This window comes from Camellia sinensis, chromosome 3 (genome assembly GCF_055761805.1).
Source record: "Camellia sinensis isolate YWXY chromosome 3, ASM5576180v1, whole genome shotgun sequence".
Lineage (NCBI taxonomy): Eukaryota > Viridiplantae > Streptophyta > Magnoliopsida > Ericales > Theaceae > Camellia > Camellia sinensis.
In genome coordinates, this window is record NC_138963.1 from 7,018,806 (window position 1) to 7,042,846 (window position 24,041).

The 24,041-nt window shown below is 48.3% G+C and overlaps 1 protein-coding gene across 1 annotated transcript in view; it reads left to right on the forward strand.

Annotated features, from left to right (window-relative positions):
• Positions 1 to 22,881, forward strand: part of LOC145820890 (uncharacterized) — a 32,015-nt gene extending 9,134 nt beyond the window's left edge. Inside the window, exons 2-6 of the mRNA XM_082917576.1 lie at positions 618 to 779; positions 873 to 1,466; positions 1,547 to 1,645; positions 1,854 to 2,078; positions 22,852 to 22,881. Of these exons, the coding sequence (XP_082773702.1) occupies positions 618 to 779; positions 873 to 1,466; positions 1,547 to 1,645; positions 1,854 to 2,078; positions 22,852 to 22,881 (1,110 nt within the window). The remainder of the gene's footprint in view (positions 1 to 617; positions 780 to 872; positions 1,467 to 1,546; positions 1,646 to 1,853; positions 2,079 to 22,851) is intronic.
• Positions 22,882 to 24,041: the final 1,160 nt, after the last annotated feature.

The window sequence follows — 24,041 nt, forward strand, 5'->3', positions numbered from 1 at the left end:
AGATGGTGGGACACCACCAACTCCTTTCATTTCTCTGCTACCGGGGACATGACCATGACGCCTCTAGACTTCGCTGTGTTGACTGGCTTAGACATAGGAGGTTGGTCCATCCCTTATGATGAGGATATGGGCGAGTGGGAGGCCGCTTGGATGTATCTATTGGGGGCTCGCCCGCCTGTTGACAGGGTTTCTGGGAGAGTCCGATACACTTGGTTCTCTTCCCACTTCCGGCGGGCGGAGATGGTGCCTGAGACTCCCGAGGAGACAGAGCAGTATGCCCGTGGTTTCCTTATGTTCCTCTTCGGGACTACCCTGTTTGCCGATAGAGGGAACACAGTCGGGCTATACCTGCTGAGCGCTCTGGTTGACCTATCATAGGTCCATCGATATGACTGGGGTGGCGCCGGCCTGGCTACCCTTTACTTTTATATGAGCGCGACCTCCCGCGGGCGGGGCAATTTACTTGGCGGCTACTGGAGAGCCTGGGAGGTACTTTTCTGTCCTCTTGATTTACATTTCTGCTCTTCATTACTTGTACATTGCACACACAGCGCACTTTTACAGTCTGTATTTTGCTCTCAGCATTTCGTACTTACATTCTGCACTGCTTTTCTCAGCTATGGGCCTATGTATACTTCCCAGCATTAGCCCCAGAGTTGGAGGTGGTAGGGGTTCCCATGACCCCATATTCACTGGTGTTCGAGGGCCCGCACCGGCCGAGACCTCGAGAGACCCTCCTTTACCTGCGACAGTACTTTGACACTGTGCGACATTCAGAGGTACCTCAGAACTTTCAGTTCCTTTCATTTTCATCTTTGATTTGCTCTGCATATTCTCGATTTCTGATTGGTTTATGCATTTATCATCCGCAGATCACATGGCAGCCCTGGGTGTCCCTGGGTGATGGTCTCCGACTTCAGTATACCGGAGGGTCGGACATCTCCCAGTATAGGGTCCTGCTTGAAGGGCTAGTTGGCAGGGCATGGTTCCTGGGGGAACGCTTTCTGCGCCAGGTATGGGGGTATCTTTCTCAGGATCCTCCCGCAGTACCCCCAGTCAGTATGCGGACTGCTGACAGGCTCTCTTACTCGGAGGTAGTCGGCGCCATGCTGGGTAGTGATGCTTTATTATATATTGAGGAGGGGGACTACGCCACTTACCGTCACATATATTTGATGCCTCCATTGATGGGAGCTCGTATCCCGATGATGAGGCCTGCCGGTATGTCATCCTCGGGCCAGGCTCAGGCTCGAGCTGCAGACGCCCCTTCTACTAGCAGGGCTGGTATATCCAGAGGTGGGAGTAGACCGGTTCCTCCGGTTCCGTCGACTTATCCTCATCCTGGATGGCCAGATATGCCGACTGAGTTGATGGCGTGGCAGTATGGGGCTATCTCTCCGACCCCGATCCCGCTAGAGCCTCCGATGCCCAGTGATCGATACGCCATTGATCCTGACTCACCGCTGGTATGCTCCGCTGTTTTTCATTCATCATTCAGATGTTTAGATATTTTTGTTCACTGATGATTATGAGCTCATATTTGCAGCCACCGCGAGGGTACATGGAGGAGGTGGTTGGACTGGTGGCCACACTCGAGGGCATGGTCCTGCGTAGGGAGGCACAGTTGTCTGTCGCGGGCATTCAGGTACCCTTCAGTTTTCTGGCATTTATCATACTTCTGATGACATGCTGATTTCTACTGCATCGATAGACTACTTGTGTAGAGCACATCTGACACACACCCCACTTGGACACTGCATTTACATGCACCCACTTCACGTAGCCTTTGCTTGTATCTACATCTGATGTATATATTCGGACTGATGTATTTGAATTGAACTTTTTGTTTTCAGATGCCTTCATGGTCCGGTCAGCCGCAGGCCAGGCCACCTGGGCCTCCTTGGGGAGCTGGGCCATCTGGGCCTTTTCAGGGGGCGGGGCCATCTCGGCCTTCCCGAGGAGCCGAGCCATCTAGGCCTTTTCGAGGAGCTCGAGGAGGGCCTGTCCGCAGACGCAGGGCTCGCGTTGTGGAGGTGGAGCCTGATGAGGAGGAGGAGGATGTTGAGGAGAAGGAGGAGGTTACCGATCGTCAGTCAGAGACATCTGCTGAGGAGGGGGGCTCCGGTTTTGGCTCGGGGAATAGAGGCAAGGCTGAGGGGGATCCTGAGGATGATAGCTCCGACTCAGATGGTGATGATGGTGCGGAGGTTGTCCCGCAGAAGAGGATGAGGAGTGCTTCTCGTTCCCGCTCCCGAGGACATTGATGTTGCTATTTCCTGCTTTATTTTTCTTGTTGCTAGTAGTTTGTAGCACTTTGCACATTGTTAGGCAGTTTTATTTTTTGTAAAACTTGTACCTTTGTTCGTTGTAAAGCATGATGGAATGAAATAGCTTTTGAAAAGGTGTTTGTATTTTAAACTTTTAGCATCGTATCGCATCAATTTATTTCGCACAAAAATGAAATTGAATGGGAATGCGCATTGTGTAATCACCAAGTCAGGTAGTGAACCGACGCAACAAACTAAGCAACTCAACTTACTAAGATATAACAGGACCTTAGGAAGTTTACAACTCGATAAACAAAATGCAACAATGTTGACAACGCAAATAAACAAGACTTAAACAAAGATTACTTAAACAGAGCGCAATGACTCAAAAACACGAAACACGTCCGCTCGACAAACAACTCGATAAGCAAAACAACAACTCGATAAACAAAACTCAGCAACAACAGAGCGTACTTCGGACGATCTGGGCACCGGAACGCATCCGAAACAGAGGGAAATGAAGGTCTTTGACTCTCCCGTTGCACGGAAATGCTTGGAATTTTCCCTCGAAGAGTAAAACAGGGCCAAGGGGATACACTGCAGCATTGCCGGCCACCTTTGGGAGCCGGCCGGCCAATTTTGTGGAGAGAGACAGCTGGCCGGCCAGTTTTGTAAAAAGTAAATGGCTGGCCAGCCAGAAAAGGTGGCCGGCCGGCCACTTAGTCCTGCAGCCACCTGATTTTTGACACGTGTCCCCGTGAATAGTGTTTTTCCCTCTATAAAAGCCTCAACTTCGAGAACATTCATTTCATCTTAGTTTTAGACAAAGATGGAGGCGTTTCTCGCAGAAAATGTCACATCTTGGATCTCTTCTCTAGATGGCTCGGAAAAGCTGAATTTCCGGGGTTTCGGCTTGAATGCACTATTCACGCTGAGCCGTACTCCGCTACAGCTCCCTTTTCTCCATGCCGCGGCAAGGTTCTGGAATCCAGTGACGCACGTTTTTAGCTTTGGCGGCCAAGAGATGTGTCCCACTTTCGAAGATTTTCAGGTTTTGATGGAGTCTGAATGCTCTGAAGTGATCTTGCCCCAGCTCCGTTTTGGCCATGCTCAGGCTTTAGGGCGGATGTGTGGGCTTACGGCGCATGACGCTCGATCTCTGATCTGCAGTGGGGGACTGGACATCCTCGGCTTGATCCATCGTTTTTCCTACGCCGGTGACCGCAGCAACCATTATTGGCAGGGTTTCCGGCAACACGCCCTCTGCTTATGTTTGTTGTCTCACTTTCTGCTTTCCTTGGGCTTCGGCGGGGCTAGCATTCGCCTGATTGAAGTTGCCCAAGGCTTGAGAGAAGGGAAGAGCTGTATTGCCATGACTTTGGCCGAGACACTGATGGGCTTAGATTCTGTCTATCGCCGGGAGGCGACTAGGTTCGCCGGGAGTCCACTGCTGCTGCAGGTAATGTTTCCCACCCGACCCCACATATATATTTGCTCACATCACTCGACCCTCAGGCTCGGTTTTTCTCACAAAACCCTTTTCCTCACTTTTCTCTCATCGTACATCTCTCTGTTCTTTATTCTCTCATTTTCCATCCCTCCCCTAGGTATGGTTAATGGATAAGTTGCAGGTTATGGACTCTTGCCCGGCCTATTCAGCTCGAGGCTACTTCTTTCGGCAGCGTCTAGTCAATGCTCTTGACGACAGGTGGTGGTTCGATTGGATGTGCAATTTGTCCACAGACGGCATTGCTTGGCGTTGCCCTTGGCTCAACCTCCCGGCAATGAGCTATAGTATGTCTCGGCTGATTGGGATCCAATTGATTGGTCTAACCCACTGCGTATTCTATTTTCCGTTCCGGTTTCTGCGTCAGTTTGGTCATGATCAGACCTGCCCACCGGAGGGGATTGAGTACCCAGCTGCTTTCCCGGTCCGGGGTGCACAGCTTGCCCGATATGCCACGGCATGGAGGACTAGAGAGCTCCTGGCCCCTGCTTCAACTTTCAGTTGCACTTTGTCCGATGAGTGCTTGGATTGGCTCAACGAGGAGGCACAGGTTGGGCCTAGCTTGGCATCAGATGCTTCGTCCAGCTCTGGGAGGGGACGCAGAGATACTTGATTCAATTATGCCCCAAATTTATTGCTTATTTAGCATTTTCAAGTTTTCGTTATGAATGTACTAAAAAAAGCAACCTCGATTGTAATGCAAGAGCAGGAGAACTCAGTTTTGAAATCAATGAAATTGAAAGTTGTGGTACTGAAAATTTTCCGCTTTTGGTCCAAAAATGGTCTTAGTCGTAAAAAGATTGATTTGAACAAAGTCAACTTTTATTAAAACTTTTCAAAACTATTTTCGATGTGGATCAGAACTGGACACGCCGAAGATCTGTCACTGAGATACACAACCCCAGATCCCTGCAAAAAAACCTAGTCTGAAGAACAATGCGGCACTTCATAGCAACGGAAAGTTGCCCCTAGTCTGAGTAACTTTGCACCATCGCGGCAACGGAAAGTTGCCCCTAGTCTGAACAACACTGTACCGGAGATCACGATAAATGCTGATGGATAAAGATGACTGAGACGATCAAAATGGACAGAGTTGATCGGGGAAAAGTTTATGGCTGAACTTCAAGGTGAAGTTGCCTACGTATCCCAAAGATGGGAATCAAGCCTTACGTAGTTCAGGCCGAGGTTCACTCGAGTATTTTCACTCTCCTTTTGCGCTCTAACTTTTGCCAAGGCCGCCTTTTGCGGGTTTTCAACCTTGCGAGCTCAGTTTTTATATTTTCTAATTTTTTGTGCTCTGACTTTTGCCTAGGTCGCCCTTTCGGGTTTTCGGCCTAGCGAGCCTCTCAAGGATAGTATTTCTTCAACTTGTCCATATTGATCGGTTGTGAGAACTCCAAGCCATCTAGATCCATCAGAACCACAGCTCCACCTGACCAGATAGCTTTGATAATGTAAGGACCAGTCCAATTGGGTTTGAACTTGCCCCTTGGGTCGTGGATGGGAGCTCGGTTGTCTTTGAGCACCAAATCTCCTTCTTTCAGATTCCTGGACTTAACCTTCTTGTTGAAAGCCCGGGCAATTCTGCGTTGATAGCCTTGGATGTGGTACAGTGCTTTCAGTCTTCTTTCATCAAAGAGCATGAGTTCTTCGAATCTGCTTTGCTGCCAATCTGCTTCGGCTATCTGGCATTCAGCCAATACTCGTAACGACGGAACCTCAATCTCAATGGGTAGAACAGCCTCCATTCCATAGACCAATGAATATGGAGTTGCTCCAGTAGAAGTCCTGATTGAAGTCCTGTAGCCCCACAGAGCAAATGGCAGCTTGTCTGGCCAATCCCGATAGGTTCCCACCATCTTCTGTAGTATATGCTTGATATTCTTGTTGGCGGCCTCAACTGCTCCGTTGGTCTGCGGCCGGTATGTAGATGACTTATGGAAAGCCACATTGTATTTCTCCAACAAGTCTATCACTTCTTTCTTGAAATGGGAACCATTATCTGAAATTATCTCGTTTGGCACCCCGTAGCGACAGATGATGTTGTTTCTGATGAACTTTGCGACGTGCGACGCCTTCAACACCGCGTATGATTGGGCCTCGACCCACTTTGTGAAATAATCTATCGCTACTAGGATAAACTCATGCCCGTTTGACCCCTTCGGGGTAACAGCTCCGATCACATCAATTCCCCAGACTGAAAAAGGCCACGGCGAAGTCATGTTGTACAGTTTTGACGGTGGGATGTTCATGCGATTTGCATGGATTTGACACTTGTGGCATCGCCGAACAAAACTAATACAATCCTCCTCCATGGTTGACCAGTAGTAGCCCTGTCTGAGGATCTTTCTGGCCAGCATTACTCCATTCATGTGTGCACCGCACTCCCCCCCATGGATGGCTTCCATCAGGCGTTTTGACTCTTCAGCTTCTACACAGAGCTTATGCATTCCCAGATGACCCATTTTGTACAGCTTTCCCCCGCAGATAATGAACTGAGCAGCCATTCTTCTGATGGCCCTCTTATCTTTGGCATTTGCCCCTAGTGGATATGTCTCCTTTTCCAAGAAGTTCCAGATGTCGTAATACCAGGGGTTGCCGTCTTGAACCTCATCTATGGCGGAAATCGACTCGTATGCTGGCGCAAACTTCTGATCAATAATGACTGGATGCATCCGGACTCCGGACGGGATGTCTATCATAGAAGATAGAGTTGCTAATGAATCTGCAAACCTGTTGTTCTCTCTTACGAGGTGGGTGAAATTTAGCTTCTCAAATCGAGGAATTAGCAGATCCAAGGTTTGGTGGTAAATTATCATCCTTTCCTCCTTGACTTTCCAATCTCCTTTTGCCTGAGACACAACAAGGTTCGAGTCCCCAATGACGTCCAATCGTCTTGCCCCCAGTTCTAGGGCCGCTTCCAGGCCAGCAATAGATGCCTCATACTTTGCCTCATTGTTCGAGACTTTGAACTGGAGCTTGAATGCTAAAGGGATACGAGAATCGTCAGGCGCTATCAGCAACACCCCTATCCCATACCCATACTGGTTTGACGCTCCGTCAAAGTACATCGTCCAAGTTTCATCTTCGACGTGCAGAATGGCTTCATCTGGGAATAGATACTCAACCGCTTCATCCCCCTCAACCGGGTGGTCGGCAAGGAACTCCGCTACCGCTCTCCTTTTTACTGACTTGCGCGTTACATACTTCAAATCAAATTCGGAGAGCAACAGCAGCCAACGAGCTAGCCTACCCGTAAGTGCTGGTTTCTCGAAAAGATATTTGATGGGATCCAAACGCGAAACCAACATTACAGAGTGAGCTAACAGGTAGTGCCGCAGCTTCCTGGTTGCCCATACCAAGGCCAAACAAGCCTTCTCCAGCGGTGTATAGCGGGTCTCGTAATCCAGCATCTTTTTGCTCAGATAGTATATGGCTCTTTCCACTTTGTCTTCTGACTCCTGCGCGAGCATGCAGCCCATGGTAGTCTCAGTTACCGAAAGGTACAATATCAATGGCCTCCCCGGCTCTGGTGGTGACAACACGGGTGGGTTCTGTAGATACTCTTTGATCTGCTCAAAAGCTGCTTGACATCGGCCGTCCCATTGGAATTTCTTTCCTTTCTTCAGGAGACCAAAAAGTGGTTCACAAGTCAAGGTTAATTTAGAAATAAACCGTCTTATGAATTGCACTTTACCCAGAAAGCCTCGCACCTCCTTTTCAGTCCTTGGTGGTGGCATTTCTAAGATGACCTTGATTTTGGAAGGGTCGACCTCGATGCCCCTTTGTGTAATCAGAAACCCTAGCATCTTCCCTGCTGTAACACCAAACGTGCATTTCTGGGGATTCAGTCGCAGCCGAAACTCTTTGATCCTCTGAAAGAATTTTTGTAAGGCGGTGTAGTGGCCCTCTCTATCTTTGGACTTGACAATCATGTTGTCCACATACACCTCGACCTCTTTATGGATCATATCATGTAATATTGTAGTTGCTGCCCGTTGATACGTAGCTCCAGCATTTTTCAACCCGAATGGCATCACTCTATAACAATATGTACCCCACGGGGTAGTGAACGCAGTCTTCTCCCGGTCTTCGGGTGCCATTACTATCTGATTATAGCCTGAGAAACCATCCATAAATGAAAGTAAGGCGTGTCCTGCCGTGAAATCCACCAATTCATCGATGTGCGGCAAGGGAAAGTCGTCCTTCGGACTGGCCCTGTTCAAATCTCTGAAGTCTACACAGACCCGAATCCTGCCGTCCTTCTTTGGCACCGGAACAATGTTGGCCAACCAAGTTGGATATTCAGATACCAGCAGGAACCCTGCGTCAATTTGCTTGGTGACCTCTTCCTTAATTTTGAGAGCCCAGTCCGGGCGAATCCTTCTGAGTTTCTGTTTGACAGGGCGGGCCTCGGGATCAAGAGGGATCCGGTGCTGTACAATCTCAGGATCGATTCCAGGCATGTCTTCGTAGGACCACGCGAAAACATCTTTGAAATCTTTTAATAAAGCGACTAAGCGCTCGCGCTCCTCTGAAGACAACGTGGACCCGATCTGGACTAGCCGCGGGTCCTTCTCAGTATCAACATTCACAGTAGTGATTTCATCCATTAAAGGTTTAACAAATCTTTCCTGCTCTTGATCAATTAATCGTTGCAAAACTGGGGGAATTTCTCCCTCATTGTTTTCATCAAAATTTTGAAAATCCTGATTTAAGCAATAAATCAAAGGCACAGAAAAATACTCAGAAACCACATCCACATCATTCTCATTAAATATTTCCAAGCCGTCAGATTCCTCTGTTACAACAGACTCAAAAGAAAATGAAAATGACGACCTAGACAGGACTGTGGCATCCGGGTTATCACCCCCAGGAATACCGGACTCAGACTCAGTCGAGCTGGAATCTGATTCCGACGCACAAGATTCGGTGGAATCAGATTCCGGCTCACTACCTGACCCGGAACTGCTAGATAAAAAGCCTTCTTCATATTGCCAGATGAGAGAAGGTGCGATAGATGCATCCAAGATCGGCGCTGGAAAGCCTGCAGCTATTTCATCTCCAATCACAGAAACCGAAGAGTTATCCCCCAAGCACTCTTGGCCGATCGGAGGATCTGATAGTAGACTCGCCAGTGCTACCCCCATTTCAAGCTCTGTGCTCTCAGGATCCACTGTTTCACATTGCTCAACCTCAGTTGGTGGGTCTGTCTGCGCTTCGGCAACGTCATCCCCAGATAATTGTATGTCGAAGAAGATTTCAAAACCAGGCACGCGCGTCCCCTCCGCGTTTAGCCATGGCTCCGGGAAGCCGCAGAATGGAAAATCTTCCCCCTCCCGGACGAAACGTCCGTTTAGGGTACCCCAGATGGGCCTGTGCATTAAATCAAATGGCTTCCCGGCCTTCTTTGCTCTGGCCCTTCCGGCCATTTCTTTTCCTTTCCTCACCCAATCCTCCTTGGTGGGCAGATAACCCAGTCCAAAGGCGTGAGGGTTGTGTGGCACTTCGGCCAACACTGAGACGCCCTTCCGGCCGCTTCTCCCTAATCCCATCCCGGGGGTATGTTTTAGCTTGTTCATGAGGTAGATAGATTGTGCACTAACGTACATGCCCTCATTCACAGCCATGACATTCTGCACCACTTGAGCCTCGGCCAAAGTGAACCCCGATAAAAACACATCCTCCGTGCCGTGCTCAATCTCCAAGACAGGTGTAGACACTTCCGGCGGCGGATGGATTGATGAATTCCCGAAAACGATCGCTACCCCTTTCCCGTGGGGGTACTTTAGCATCTGATGTAGAGTGGAAGAGACTGCTTTGACCTGGTGCAACCACGGTCGCCCCAAAAGTAGGTTAAAGGTTGCGGGAACGTCCAAGATATGAAATTCGATACTGTGTTGTCCTGGACCAACCTTGGTTTGAATTTTAACAATCCCCATCACTTATCTGCTGGTATTGTCGTATGCTCTGATCACTTGGGTAGTTGGGACGAAGTCCGCGGGTTTTAACCCGATCGCATATGCCGTTCTGGTCGGGCAGACATTAATTGCAGACCCGGTATCAACAAGTACCACCGGTATCCACTTATCTCTACATTCCACAGAAATATAGAGAGGTTTGTTATGACTTGTGCCCTCAGGCGGTAGCTCCTTGTCCGAAAAGGTTAATGCCGGGGAACCTCCTCCCGGAAAAACTAGCCCAACCAGCTGTTCAGGCGTGGTGTCTATGGAGAGTTTGGACTTGTCCATAGCAGATAGGACAGCTTCTCTGTGTACTCGTGATGCCATTAGCAGTCCCCAGATGGAGATGTCTGCTTGTATCTTTTTTAACTGTTTCAACACAGCTTCATCTTCAATCTGCTTCTCCTTCTGTTTCTCCGCTTCTCTATCCTTCCCGGATGCCTCGGGTTGGTCCAGGTGTGGGGGTTTGAAATACCGCCCACTTCTCGTCATATGGTCAACCTCATCGAGGTACCAAGTGTCATCCGGTTGATTATTCCCCCAGTCTTCATCCGTGTGGGCAAGACATAAGTCATCGTCTTCCCACCACATTCCATCGGCAGCCAACAGACACCTGTCTGGCTCCGGTTTAGTTGCACACACAGTACTCCCTGTCCACATGCTTGCAGCATTCTCTATCTTCGTGCACACAACACTTTCAGTCCCCTCAGGGCCTTTAGCTTTCCTAATTCTCTCAGCCTCCTCAAACTTTTCTCGTTCCAGCTGCATCAGTACAGCTGTTTGTTCAACAATTCTCGTATCCATAATGCCCATGTCCCGAGCGGAATTCTTAGCACCGGCGCTCTCCGGCGATACAACTTGACTTTCGGCCATTCCGGCCACAACTGATATTTTTGCCCTTGCCGGGCTTTGTTCTGGTTGGGCTTCCCCCACTGCATCTGGTTGATCCTCGAGCCATCCAGTGGCCTCCGCTGATCCCTCATAATCATACCAATTGATTGACGCATCCCCTAGTTCCTGGTCATCGAGAAATTGCAGGTTGGCAAAGTCCTCCTCTACAGCTGTCAGATCATCTGCCCATAGCCCAGATCCATCCCCCCGGATCATGCATAGCTCTCCTGTCTCTGGAAATTCTATGCCTAGCCTAATTCAGCTCGTTGATAGGATGTACTTGCTTGGATCATAGGCTCCCCCAGCAAAATTCTGTCCAGTCCCAGATCCAACAATCTCATTTTCTCCCAAAATCTGCCCTGCCCTGTCTTCGACGGTCACCACCATCGGTTCTGGTTGGGTTTTGGAGATGTCCACCATGCACAAGAAGTCAGTGCAATCGAGAAGGAGCACCTCTGGCTTGGGTAGGTGGGTGGGCGTAATATAGATGCTAGGATCGTAAGATGCGACCCCAGTCTGGATAAAATTGATTCTTTTGGGAGGGGGAGGTTGGTTATGTGGCGGGAGAGGGTTGGTTGTGACATTGGATTTATCAGGAGGCGCGATCACCTGTTTGTCAATAAGATCTTGGATCTCATGACGCAATCTGTAACAACGGTCGGTGTCGTGACTGTGTTGTTGGTGATATGCGCAGTACTTTGCTGGGTCATAAGAGGGGGGGGAGTGGATTCGGTAATGGCTTTGGCTCCAGGGGTTTTAAATGATTTTTTCTGATCAATATTCCCAGAACTTTGGTCAGGGGCATATATAGTGGGGTAAAGGTTCTTTGGCCTCGCGGTTGGAATCTGTTGGTTTGTGTGTTGCTTCCGGACGCGCCGGAGAAGGGTGTGGCAGTCATGGGCCTTGGAGGGGGAGGGAGAGTGGTGGTGACCATACTAACTTCCGAGGCTCTCGTATTTGCAGCGCCACTCGGGCCCGCATTGTTGTTACGGTTGAAGGTCCTCCTCGGTTGTTCCCTGTCGTGGTTAAACAGACCTTGTTTCATTGCGTCTTCGATTTGCACCCGCATCTCATGTAAATCTGCGAAAGTAGGGAAGGGGACTACAATCATTCTCTGCATCAACTTTGGGTGGAGATTGCGCACAATCATCCGGATTTGATCTTTGTCAGTGGGCCTTAAAGTCATCATTGACGCCTTTGCCCTCCATCGGATCACAAAGTCCGAGAAAGTTTCCTTGGGCTCTTGCCTTGTCGTTTCGAGATCACGAGTTGTGATCTTGATCTGAGTGTTGTATGAATATTGCGCGACAAAGGCCTCAGCCATTTCATCCCAATTCTTCTTTACTTCATCTTGTAACTTTACGTACCAATGGGAGGCCACACCCGACAGGGTTCGGCCGAATAATGAAAGCTTCTGTGGTCGTGTTAGGCCCATTGGCCGCAAGATGTCTGCAAACAGTCGGATATGGACCATGGGTTCGCCGGACCCGTCAAAGCGGTCGATTTGTGGCATTTTGAACCTATCGGGGAGCGTTACGGCCTCCTCGGTATATCCATCTTCGATATCCGGCATAGCCTTGACCCCTTGGGATTTCTTGAAGAGCTTCTCCAGTTTGATCAATTTCAGAGCTGTATGATCAACCTCGACCTCGAAGGGAGAGTCCGGGTGATTGGGTGTATGGACCTTGGACAGTTGTGGTGGAAGCGGGGGCGGAGTTGGCCCCGTTGGAAGATTTGTGTCCTCTTGTAAGTTTTGGATAGTCGGCACAGTATTCTGGGTGTTTGGAGGAGCGTTCTGAACAACAGGTGTCTGCTCAGGTAATGGGGCCCCTGCCGGAGGAGGAATTTGGTGTGAAGCAGATGCTGTATTCTGTTGTTGCAGTCTGGTGATCAGCTCAGCCTGCTGGGTCATAATTTCGGCCTGCTGCTTAGCGAGTTCATCCCGGCGAACGGCATCCTGCTGCATGGCCCGCATGGTTTCCTGCATTTGGCGCATCATTTCCTCAACTCCTGTTGGTGCCGTCATACTGTTTTGATCTATCTGAACTACCGGCAGATCTGTCTCAATGGGGATCTCAATCTGACTGTCCACTGATGGGGGAAACCACTGTTCTGGTGCTCTCTGTTCAGATACACTGCGCTTTTTCTGCTTCCTTCTGGTAACAGGGGGTAGAGAATGGAACACTGGCTGTCCGTCGATTAGATCCTCAGATCGATGGAGTCGACGACCTCGTGTCCAAAGTGCTTGGGGAATGCCTGTCGGGTTGGAAGCAATTGTGCTAGAACTGACCTAGCAAAAGATAAATAAAGCGAAAAGGAAATAAATAAACAGATAAACGGACAGCATAACAGCTTAAAATAAAATGCATGACACACAGTCGGGCATAACAACACACAGTCAATAAGCTGAAAACACACTGTCCTCAAACACTGATTATTATCCCTGTATAACTGTCCCCTAAAACAGAATCTGATATCCGCAGATAACTAATTCTCAAATACTGGCTGATGCCCGCAGGCCTGATACCCATAATACTGAACTGATGCCCGCAGGCCGGATGCTGACAATACTGAACTGATGCCCGCAGGCTTGATACTCAAACTCATATACTAATCTGATGCCCGCAGGCCTGATACTGTCAATACTGAACTGATGCCCGCAGGCTTGATGCTGTCAATACTGAACTGATGCCTGCAGGCTTGATACCCAAACTCATATACTGATACATGCATTCTTGTAGAGACGCACTCTAAAGCACATAACAGATAAGTGAGGGCCAAAACACCCCTATGTTGGGGTAGGGTTTCCCTGTCCTATTTTGTCAGGAGCTAGGGCTTCACTACGCACACGGCGGTTTCAAACAACCTATAAACGGGTAAACAACCTGTCCTAATTTGGAATGGTCACTATGGATCCGAATATGCACTAGGTCGAATGGTCAAAAGGGTGCCCCGGTAAAACCGGGGTTTGTGTTCCCATACTGGCAGAGCCCACAACCGGTCAGCCTTATGGTCATGCCTTGACAAGACAAGCCTCCGGCAAACCGTTCAGGAATAGCAGATGGCAAACACGGTGTCCTAGGCGCACCAATGCAAATGCAATGCAAAGAAACACACAAGTGTAGTAAAAAACAGATATCATGAGTTCGAGTCAAGTTCTCTAAACTCCCCAGCGGAGTCGCCAGAAACTGTAACAAGCCCGCGGGGGACCTCGCTACAGCTCGGACTCGACTTTCGTTTGTCACGGTTCTAAGTCTGAACCAAAGAGTCCAAATCCGGCAAATCGTTTTAAGAAAAACAGATTTTTGAAAGAAGTGCCAAACATGGACTGCTTTGCCAGATACAGAGTCGCCACCTAAATATTTTATTTTGGGAAATTTAGGAAACCCTGACTCGGTGCCAAAAGGCCACGTGTCCGTCATTACCAAAGTTGCCTCGGCTCGGGAACTTGGGTACGATTGGGGAAGGTCACTTCGTGAGCACCCCCGCTCGCCCGGTCATAGACCGGCCTCTACTAACCATGATATCAATTTTTGAAAACATTGTGAGTTCTTATTCCGGTTTATTAGCCTAGGTTACTACGTGATGCGCACAGCATACAAATATAGACCGGGTCGCCTGAATTGGAACGAAACATTTCATGCTTGTTTTTGAAAATGGTTTGCTACCCGTAGGTAGGCTTTAAAACATTTGATGATTTATTCCAATTTAAGTAACCCAACCTTCACCCACAGGCATTCAGGCAGTTATATCAGATAAGCACATAGCCTCATGGTAAGCATGCTATTCATGGCAGTCACTCACACGCATGCAAGGATGCTAAAGCATAAAGCTTACCGAGTACTCGAAGCCAAAATAGGAATTCATTAGAAATCATGCATGATCCTAACTATACAGAAATGCCTAATGCAACACATGCAAAATGCAATTATAGCAGGCTCGGCTATTCTAAGATGGCATATGAAATGTTGCAACTATCATGTATTCAACTTTGAAATTGAAAGTACAATGCAGTTAGTATGATGCGCCGAGCCCGGTGCATGCAATACAGATGAATGAATGCAAACATGCTGTCATACTGTATGCTAATTTAAATATGCCCTAATCTAACCATCATAAGCGGATAAATAAAAGGGAGAAAGACGTAGGGTTGGAAGACATACATCACACTCACGCACACTTATTACAGTTGTGCCCTCACTCGGAGGGTCCGAATAAATAATACAGTCCAAATATTACAGTCCCGAACGAAAGAATATTACAGTCCAAAATATTACAAAATCCTAATTAATTAACAAATTAACTAAGAAAATAAATAAAACTGGCATGCAAGCCAGGGACTGCCTTGCTTCTGATGGATGATGCATGTCCGGATTGTCTTGCGCGGAAATCCACCGGAATGCCCCAATTAGCCTCTGTTTACACCTGTACTTGAAAAGCGTGCCAAGCCCCAAAAAGTTGCTGATTCTTCGTTTTGCTGCAACAGAGAGCAGGAAAGGGGCATAGCAATGTATTTGCACAGATATATGCATGTCACGATCCTCGTGCCACCAATCACGCATACCGAGGCATGATGGCCGAGGAGTCGAAATGCACAACTCAATATAGGATGAATGCACATGAAACTACAGCTAAAACCTAACTCCATCATGGATAATCCGGAGTGTCGGTGACTGGGGAATTGAGACACATTCCGTCACTCGGAGTACGAAATGCACCTCGTTTCCCGTGCCCGGGCTAACTCCTATCCCGAACACGATGCAATATGCATGACATGCATGAAATGCAACTAAGATACAATCCTAACATACACCATGCTACGGAATGACATGCCTCGAAATGCGTGCACGCAGGCACGCAAATCGAGAAAATGACAGAATGCAATCTAAGATACAACCTAGTATGCACTATGCTGTGAAAATGAGATGCCTCGAAGTGCGTGCACACGGGCGCGCAAACTGAGAAAATGACAGAATGCAATCTAAGATACAACCTAGTATGCACTATGCTACGAAAATGAGGTGCCTCGAAATGCGTGCACACGGGCACGCAAACCGAGAAAATGACAGAATGCAATCTAAGATACAACCTAGTATGCACTATGCTATGAAAATGAGATGCCTCGAAGTGCGTGCACACGGGCACGCAAACTGAGAAAATGACAGGATGCAAACTAAGATACAACCTAGTATGCCCTATGCTACGAAAATGAGGTGCCTCGAAATGCGTGCACACGGGCGCGCAAACCGAGGCAATGGCATACACAATGCGAATGACATGAAAATGTGATATGGGCTTATACCAACATGAGTGAGCCTCAGCCACACTCACATAGGATGCCGGCGGATAAAAATAAAGTGCCTCGAAATGCGTGCACACGGGCGCGCAAACCGAGGCAATGACGGAATGCGATGCAATGGCATAGAAACATGATATGGGCTTATACCAACATGAGTGAGCCTCAACCACACTCACATAGGATGCCGGCGGATAAAAATGAGGTGGCTCGAAATGCGTGCACACGGGCACACAAACCGAGGCGATGACGAAATGCGATGCAATGGCATAGAAACATGATATGGGCTTATACCAACATGAGTGAGCCTCAGCCACACTCACATAGGATGCCGGCGGATCAAATGAAGTGCCTCGAAATGCGTGCACACGGGCGCGCAAACCGAGGCAATGACGGAATGCGATGCAATGGCATAGAAACATGATATGGGCTTATACCAACATGAGTGAGCCTCAGCCACACTCACATAGGATGCCGGCGGATAAAAATGAGGTGCCTCGAAATGCGTGCACACGGGCACGCAAACCGAGGCGATGACAGAATGTGATGCAATGGCATAGAAACATGATATGGGCTTATACCAAGATGAGTGAGCCTCAGCCACACTCACATAGGATGCCGGCGGATAAAAATGAGGTGCCTCGAAATGCGTGCACACAGGCACGCAAATCGAGGCGATGACGAAATGCGATGCAATGGCATAGAAACATGATATGGGCTTATACCAACATGAGTGAGCCTCAGCCACACTCACATAGGATGCCGGCGGATAAAAATGAAGTGCCTCAAAATGCGTGCACACGGGCGCGCAAACCGAGGCAATGACGAAATGCGATGCAATGGCATAGAAACATGATATGGGCTTATACCAACATGAGTGAGCCTCAACCACACTCACATAGGATGCCGGCGGATAAAAATGAGGTGCCTCGAAATGTGTGCACACGGGCACGCAAACCGAGGCGATGACGAAATGCGATGCAATGGCATAGAAACATGATATGGGCATATACCAACATGAGTGAGCCTCAGCCACACTCACATAGGATGTCGGCGGATAAAAATGAGGTGCCTCGAAATGCGTGCACACGGGCACGCAAACCGAGGCGATGACGAAATGCGATGCAATGGCATAGAAACATGATATGGGCTTATACCAACATGAGTGAACCTCAGCCACACTCACATAGGATGCCGGCAGATAAAAATGAGGTGCCTCGAAATGTGTGCACACGGGCACGCAAACCGAGGCGATGACGAAATGCGATGCAATGGCATAGAAACATGATATGGGCTTATACCAACATGAGTGAGCCTCAGCCACACTCACATAGGATGCCGGCGGATAAAAATGAGGTGCCTCGAAATGCGTGCACACGGGCACGCAAACCGAGGCGATGACGAAATGCGATGCAATGGCATAGAAACATGATATGGGCTTATACCAACATGAGTGAACCTCAGCCACACTCACATAAGATGCCGGCAGATAAAAATGAGGTGCCTCGAAATGCGTGCACACGGGCACGCAAACCGAGGCGATGACAGAATGTGATGCAATGGCATAGAAACATGATATGGGCTTATACCAACATGAGTGAGCTTCAGCCACACTCACATAGGATGCCGGCGGATAAAAATGAGGTGCCTCGAAATGCGTGCACACGGGCATGCAAACCGAGGCGATGACAGAATGTGATGCAATGGCATAGAAACATGATATGGGCTTATACCAACATGAGTGAGCCTCAGCCACACTCACATAGGATGCCGGCGGATAAAAATGAAGTGCCTCGAAATGCGTGCACACGGGCGCGCAAACCGGGGCAATGACGGAATGCGATGCAATGGCATAGAAACATGATATGGGCTTATACCAACATGAGTGAGCCTCAACCACACTCACATAGGATGCCGGCGGATAAAAATGAGGTGCCTCGAAATGCGTGCACACGGGCACGCAAACCGAGGTGATGACGAAATGCGATGCAATGACATAGAAACATGATATGGGCTTATACCAACATGAGTGAGCCTCAGCCACACTCACATAGGATGCCGGCGGATAAAAATGAGGTGCCTCGAAATGCGTGCACACGGGCACGCAAACCGAGGCGATGACGAAATGCGATGCAATGGCATAGAAACATGATATGGGCTTATACCAACATGAGTGAACCTCAGCCACACTCACATAGGATGCCGGCAGATAAAAATGAGGTGCCTCGAAATGCGTGCACACGGGCACGCAAACCGAGGCGATGACAGAATGTGATGCAATGGCATAGAAACATGATATGGGCTTATACCAAGATGAGTGAGCCTCAGCCACACTCACATAGGATGCCGGCGGATAAAAATGAGGTGCCTCGAAATGCGTGCACACAGGCACGCAAATCGAGGCGATGACGAAATGCGATGCAATGGCATAGAAACATGATATGGGCTTATACCAACATGAGTGAGCCTCAGCCACACTCACATAGGATGCCGGCGGATAAAAATGAAGTGCCTCAAAATGCGTGCACACGGGCGCGCAAACCGAGGCAATGACGAAATGCGATGCAATGGCATAGAAACATGATATGGGCTTATACCAACATGAGTGAGCCTCAACCACACTCACATAGGATGCCGGCGGATAAAAATGAGGTGCCTCGAAATGTGTGCACACGGGCACGCAAACCGAGGCGATGACGAAATGCGATGCAATGGCATAGAAACATGATATGGGCATATACCAACATGAGTGAGCCTCAGCCACACTCACATAGGATGCCGGCGGATAAAAATGAGGTGCCTCGAAATGCGTGCACACGGGCACGCAAACCGAGGCGATGACGAAATGCGATGCAATGGCATAGAAACATGATATGGGCTTATACCAACATGAGTGAACCTCAGCCACACTCACATAGGATGCCGGCAGATAAAAATGAGGTGCCTCGAAATGTGTGCACACGGGCACGCAAACCGAGGCGATGACGAAATGCGATGCAATGGCATAGAAACATGATATGGGCTTATACCAACATGAGTGAGCCTCAGCCACACTCACATAGGATGCCGGCGGATAAAAATGAGGTGCCTCGAAATGCGTGCACACGGGCACGCAAACCGAGGCGATGACGAAATGCGATGCAATGGCATAGAAACATGATATGGGCTTATACCAACATGAGTGAACCTCAGCCACACTCACATAAGATGCCGGCAGATAAAAATGAGGTGCCTCGAAATGCGTGCACACGGGTACGCAAACCGAGGCGATGACAGAATGTGATGCAATGGCATAGAAACATGATATGGGCTTATACCAACATGAGTGAGCTTCAGCCACACTCACATAGGATGCCGGCGGATAAAAATGAGGTGCCTCGAAATGCGTGCACACGGGCATGCAAACCGAGGCGATGACAGAATGTGATGCAATGGCATAGAAACATGATATGGGCTTATACCAACATGAGTGAGCCTCAGCCACACTCACATAGGATGCCGGCGGATAAAAATGAAGTGCCTCGAAATGCGTGCACACGGGCGCGCAAACCGGGGTAATGACGGAATGCGATGCAATGGCATAGAAACATGATATGGGCTTATACCAACATGAGTGAGCCTCAACCACACTCACATAGGATGCCGGCGGATAAAAATGAGGTGCCTCGAAATGCGTGCACACGGGCACGCAAACCGAGGTGATGACGAAATGCGATGCAATGACATAGAAACATGATATGGGCTTATACCAACATGAGTGAGCCTCAGCCACACTCACATAGGATGCCGGCGGATAAAAATGAGGTGCCTCGAAATGCGTGCACACGGGCACGCAAACCGAGGCGATGACGAAATGCGATGCAATGGCATAGAAACATGATATGGGCTTATACCAACATGAGTGAACCTCAGCCACACTCACATAGGATGCCGGCAGATAAAAATGAGGTGCCTCGAAATGCGTGCACACGGGCACGCAAACCGAGGCGATGACAGAATGTGATGCAATGGCATAGAAACATGATATGGGCTTATACCAACATGAGTGAGCCTCAGCCACACTCACATAGGATGCCGGCGGATAAAAATGAGGTGCCTCGAAATGCGTGCACACGGGCACGCAAACCGAGGCGATGACAGAATGTGATGCAATGGCGTGGAAATGGCATGCAATCATTCTAATGGAATTTCAGCACTAAAATATGGGGGAAAACAGTCCCGAAATGAGGCGAAATGATACCAAATGCATGAAATTGTCCCGAAATGCGAATTTAGGCACCCGAAATGGCCTATAGCTATGCCAAACATGCACAATATGGACATGCAATGCAAAGACAGAAGCTAGACAGTCCCAAAAAAGGCACTTTCACAGTTATAAACATTGCCAAACAGCAAGCATAGGTATGGCAAAAATGGCATGCAAGAATAGGGGCCAAAAGAGGGGTAATGAAGCAAGTGATATAAGCAAAATCCAAACTGAAAAATTCCCTTCTACAACACTGAAGAGGGACCAAAAATATGAATATTTACAGTATATGGCAGCCCCAAAATCAGTATACAAACATGGTAGAAATGTGATGCAAAATGAGGTTCAAAAGTGGCTATAACATGAGGTATGCAAAATATTCACCAAAAAGCCAAAGACCCTTAATAAAACATGTAGAATGGGCCAAAATAGGACTATTTCCAGAACTGTAAAATGGCCAAAAACAAAAGCATGATAGGCTAACTAAACATGCAAGAATGGGGAATAAAAGAGAGATATAACATGAAGTGGCATATGGAGGTCCCAAACCATGAAAGGACCTAAATGAAATATGAAGAATGGACCAAAATAAGCACTTTTTCAGAACTGTAAAATGGCCAAAAACAAAAGCATGGTAGGCTGCCATTGCATGCAAGAATGGGGAAGAAAAGAGGAGTATAAAGGTAAGTACAACATGGAAGTCTCAAATGGTGTTGAGACCTTCTTCAATGTTGAAGAGGGGCTCAAAATAAGCCTAATATCAGTTTACAACATGCTCAGAAACAGATTACTCATGGGCCAAAAATAGCATGCAAGATTATGACATATAAGAGGATCAATGAAGCAAGTGCATCATGGAGGGCTCAAACAGGGTTGAGCCCTTAATCAAAAGTGAATATGAGCTCAAAAGAGGGCTCCTTTCAGTTAGGGCCAGAGCTTGAAACAAAAAGCATGTGGGGCTTACAAATGGATCAAGAAAAAGGGTCAAGAGAGGAGAAGTGTTACTCACCCTTGAAGATCAAAGCTTTTGTTGCTTCTTGGATCAATTTGCAGCTCCTTTAGCCTTTGAGAAGCCTTCCTTGTTGCTGGAAATGAGGTGGTAATGGTAGAGCTTGGTGGTGTAGAAGAAATGGTGCTTAGGGACTTAAGAATTTTCAAGGAAATGAGAGGTATAGAGATGACTTTGTGTATGGAAGCTTAAAGACCAATTTTTCTAACCCCTACAAGTGAAGCCACCAGCTGGTTATAAGGGCCAAAAAGGGGGTGTAAAGGTGGGGGAAAAGGAGAGCAACTTTCCCCCACAAAATATCCCCCGGATAAAGATATTTTCTGGGGGATAAAGCTCCACAGCTGTAAAGTGCACAGTGCAAGGAGCTCGGCCGGCCTGTTACTTTTGCTTCAGGTGGCCGGCCGGCCACACCCCCTAGCCGGCCGGCTAGGGGTCAAAAGGGTCAATCAGATTTAGTGGCCGGCCACCAACTGATGGTGTCCTCCTATCTGTGTACAACACAACCCTGTGGTTAAAAGTCCAAGAAAGTGGGTCCAAGGGGTTCAACATTAGCTCGGAAAGAGGGGTTCAAAAGGGTCAGGTGGAATTACTGGCCGGCCACCAACTTTTAGGGTCCTCCCATGTGTGTACATCACAAATATGTGGTTCAAAGTTCAAGAAAATGGGTCCAAGGTGTTCAACATTGGCTCGGAAGGAGGGGGTCAAAAGGGTCAAGTAACATTAATGGCTGGCCACCAACTTTTAGGGTCCTCCCATGTGTGTACATCACAAATATGTGGTTTAAAGTTCAAGAAAATGGGCCCAAGGTGTTCAACATTAGCCCGGAAGTGCGAAAAACGAGCGCCGGAGGGCGTCGGAGGATGTATAACTGGTTGCTGCAACAATTGCTGGCCTCCCACCCTTCAGTGACCTCTCCGGTGATAAAACAGAGGTACCTGCCAAAAATGAACGAAAACCGTTGCAAAACGAATGCTCGGGGGCCAAAACGCGCAGTTCGAGGTCCCAAAAATGGGCTGTTAAGCACCGAAAGTGGTATTCGGCCACGAAGTGGGTTTCTCAGACCCCAGTGTCCCTCAAAAGGGAGAAAATAAGGAGTATGCCAAAAATCGGAGCAATAGGAGATGGTTAAGCGGTCCCGAACCGAGGCACACGGCCTGACGGCTCCGAAAACCGGAAACCGGACTCCGAAATGGGAAAAATGGCCTACGGCCACTAAATGTAGCCTGCGGACATTGAGAGATGGTCTACTGGACCTCTCCCTCCCTTCAGGAAAAGAAACAGAGAAAACCGAGTCTGGTTCGCAAACCGAGGCAAGGCACAGAAGAGGGTTCGGAAGTCCGGAGGCAGGGCTCACGGCCGCAACTCTGAAACTTCTGAACGAGCACATTATGCAACATCACCAAGCACTCAATCAGTGACATCTGAGTCTTAAGGTCGGTCAAAAATGGGGTGTCTACAGATGCCATTTCAGGGCATAGAAGGATGAGCTTCCTGGATGCTTACAGGGGGTACCATCAGATAGCTATGTACCCGCCAGATGAGGAAAACACTGCATTCATCACTTCAAAAGGGCTATACTGCTACAGAGTGATGCCTTTTGGATTGAAAAATGCAGGAGCAACTTACAAGAGATTGGTAACCAAGATGTTTAAACATCTAATTGGAAAAACAGTGGAAGTTTACATCGATGACATGGTCATGAAGACCAAGGAACATGAAGGTCATCTGGCTGACCTAAAGGCAGTTTTTGACATCCTTAAAACATATCGGCTCCGACTCAATGCGTCGAAGTGTGCATTTGGAGTTGGGTCTGGTAAGTTCTTAGGATATTGGGTAACCAGAAGGGGCATTGAGGCAAGCCCAGATCAGGTCAAGGCTATCTTAGAACTGAAGAGCCCAACATCGGCAAAACAAGTGCAGATGTTGACTGGAAGGGCTGCAGCCCTGTACAGATTCATAAGCAGAAGTTCTGATAAATGTAAGCCTTTCTTTAGCTTAGTAAAGAAAGCCACAGACTTCTTATGGACCGACGAATGCGAAGCTGCCTTGACCGACTTAAGGAAGCATTTGACCACAGCTCCAGTTCTCTCATATCCAGTACTTGGCGATGAGCTGTTCTTATACTTGGTAGTTTCAGAACATGCAGTAAGTGCAGTGGTAATCCGAGAAGAAAAGGGAGAACAAAGGGCTGTTTACTACGTAAGTAAAACCCTTGTAGATGCAGAGACCAGATATCTACCCTTAGAGAAGTTAACATTGGCTTTAGCAATGGCTTCCAAGAAACTAAATCATTACTTTCAAGCCCACAAAATTGTAGTGTTAACTTAACACCCCTTGAAGTCCCTATTGCAGTAAGGAGATCTGACAGGCAGCATAACCAGATGGGCAGTGGCCTTGGGCCAATATGACTTGGAATTCAGACCCAGAACAGCAATCAAAGGCCAAGTTTTGGCAGACTTCGTGGCCGAGTTCACACCAGGTTCCATCATACATCAGGCTCCGTTGAGCTAAGGTGTGCGATGTCCAGGTGAGCTAGAAAAAACCCAGCAGGGAACAACAGAGCAAAGGTACAAAGAGAAACTTAGGCCCTGCATTTACATCGGCGACTCCTTTCGGTTGTTTGTGGATGGGAGTTCAAACCGACAAGGAGCGGGGGCAGGAGTAGTACTAGTATCCCCAGATGAGTAGATACTGGAATAATCCATTCGTTTAGGGTTTAAGGCCTCAAACAATGAAGCAGAGTATGAAGCGCTGATCGCAGGACTAAAGTTGGCAGCAGCCATGGAAGCCGAAGAGGTAATAGTCTTTTGTGACTCCCAACTTATAGTCAATCAGGCAACAGGAGAATTTGCAACCCGAGAT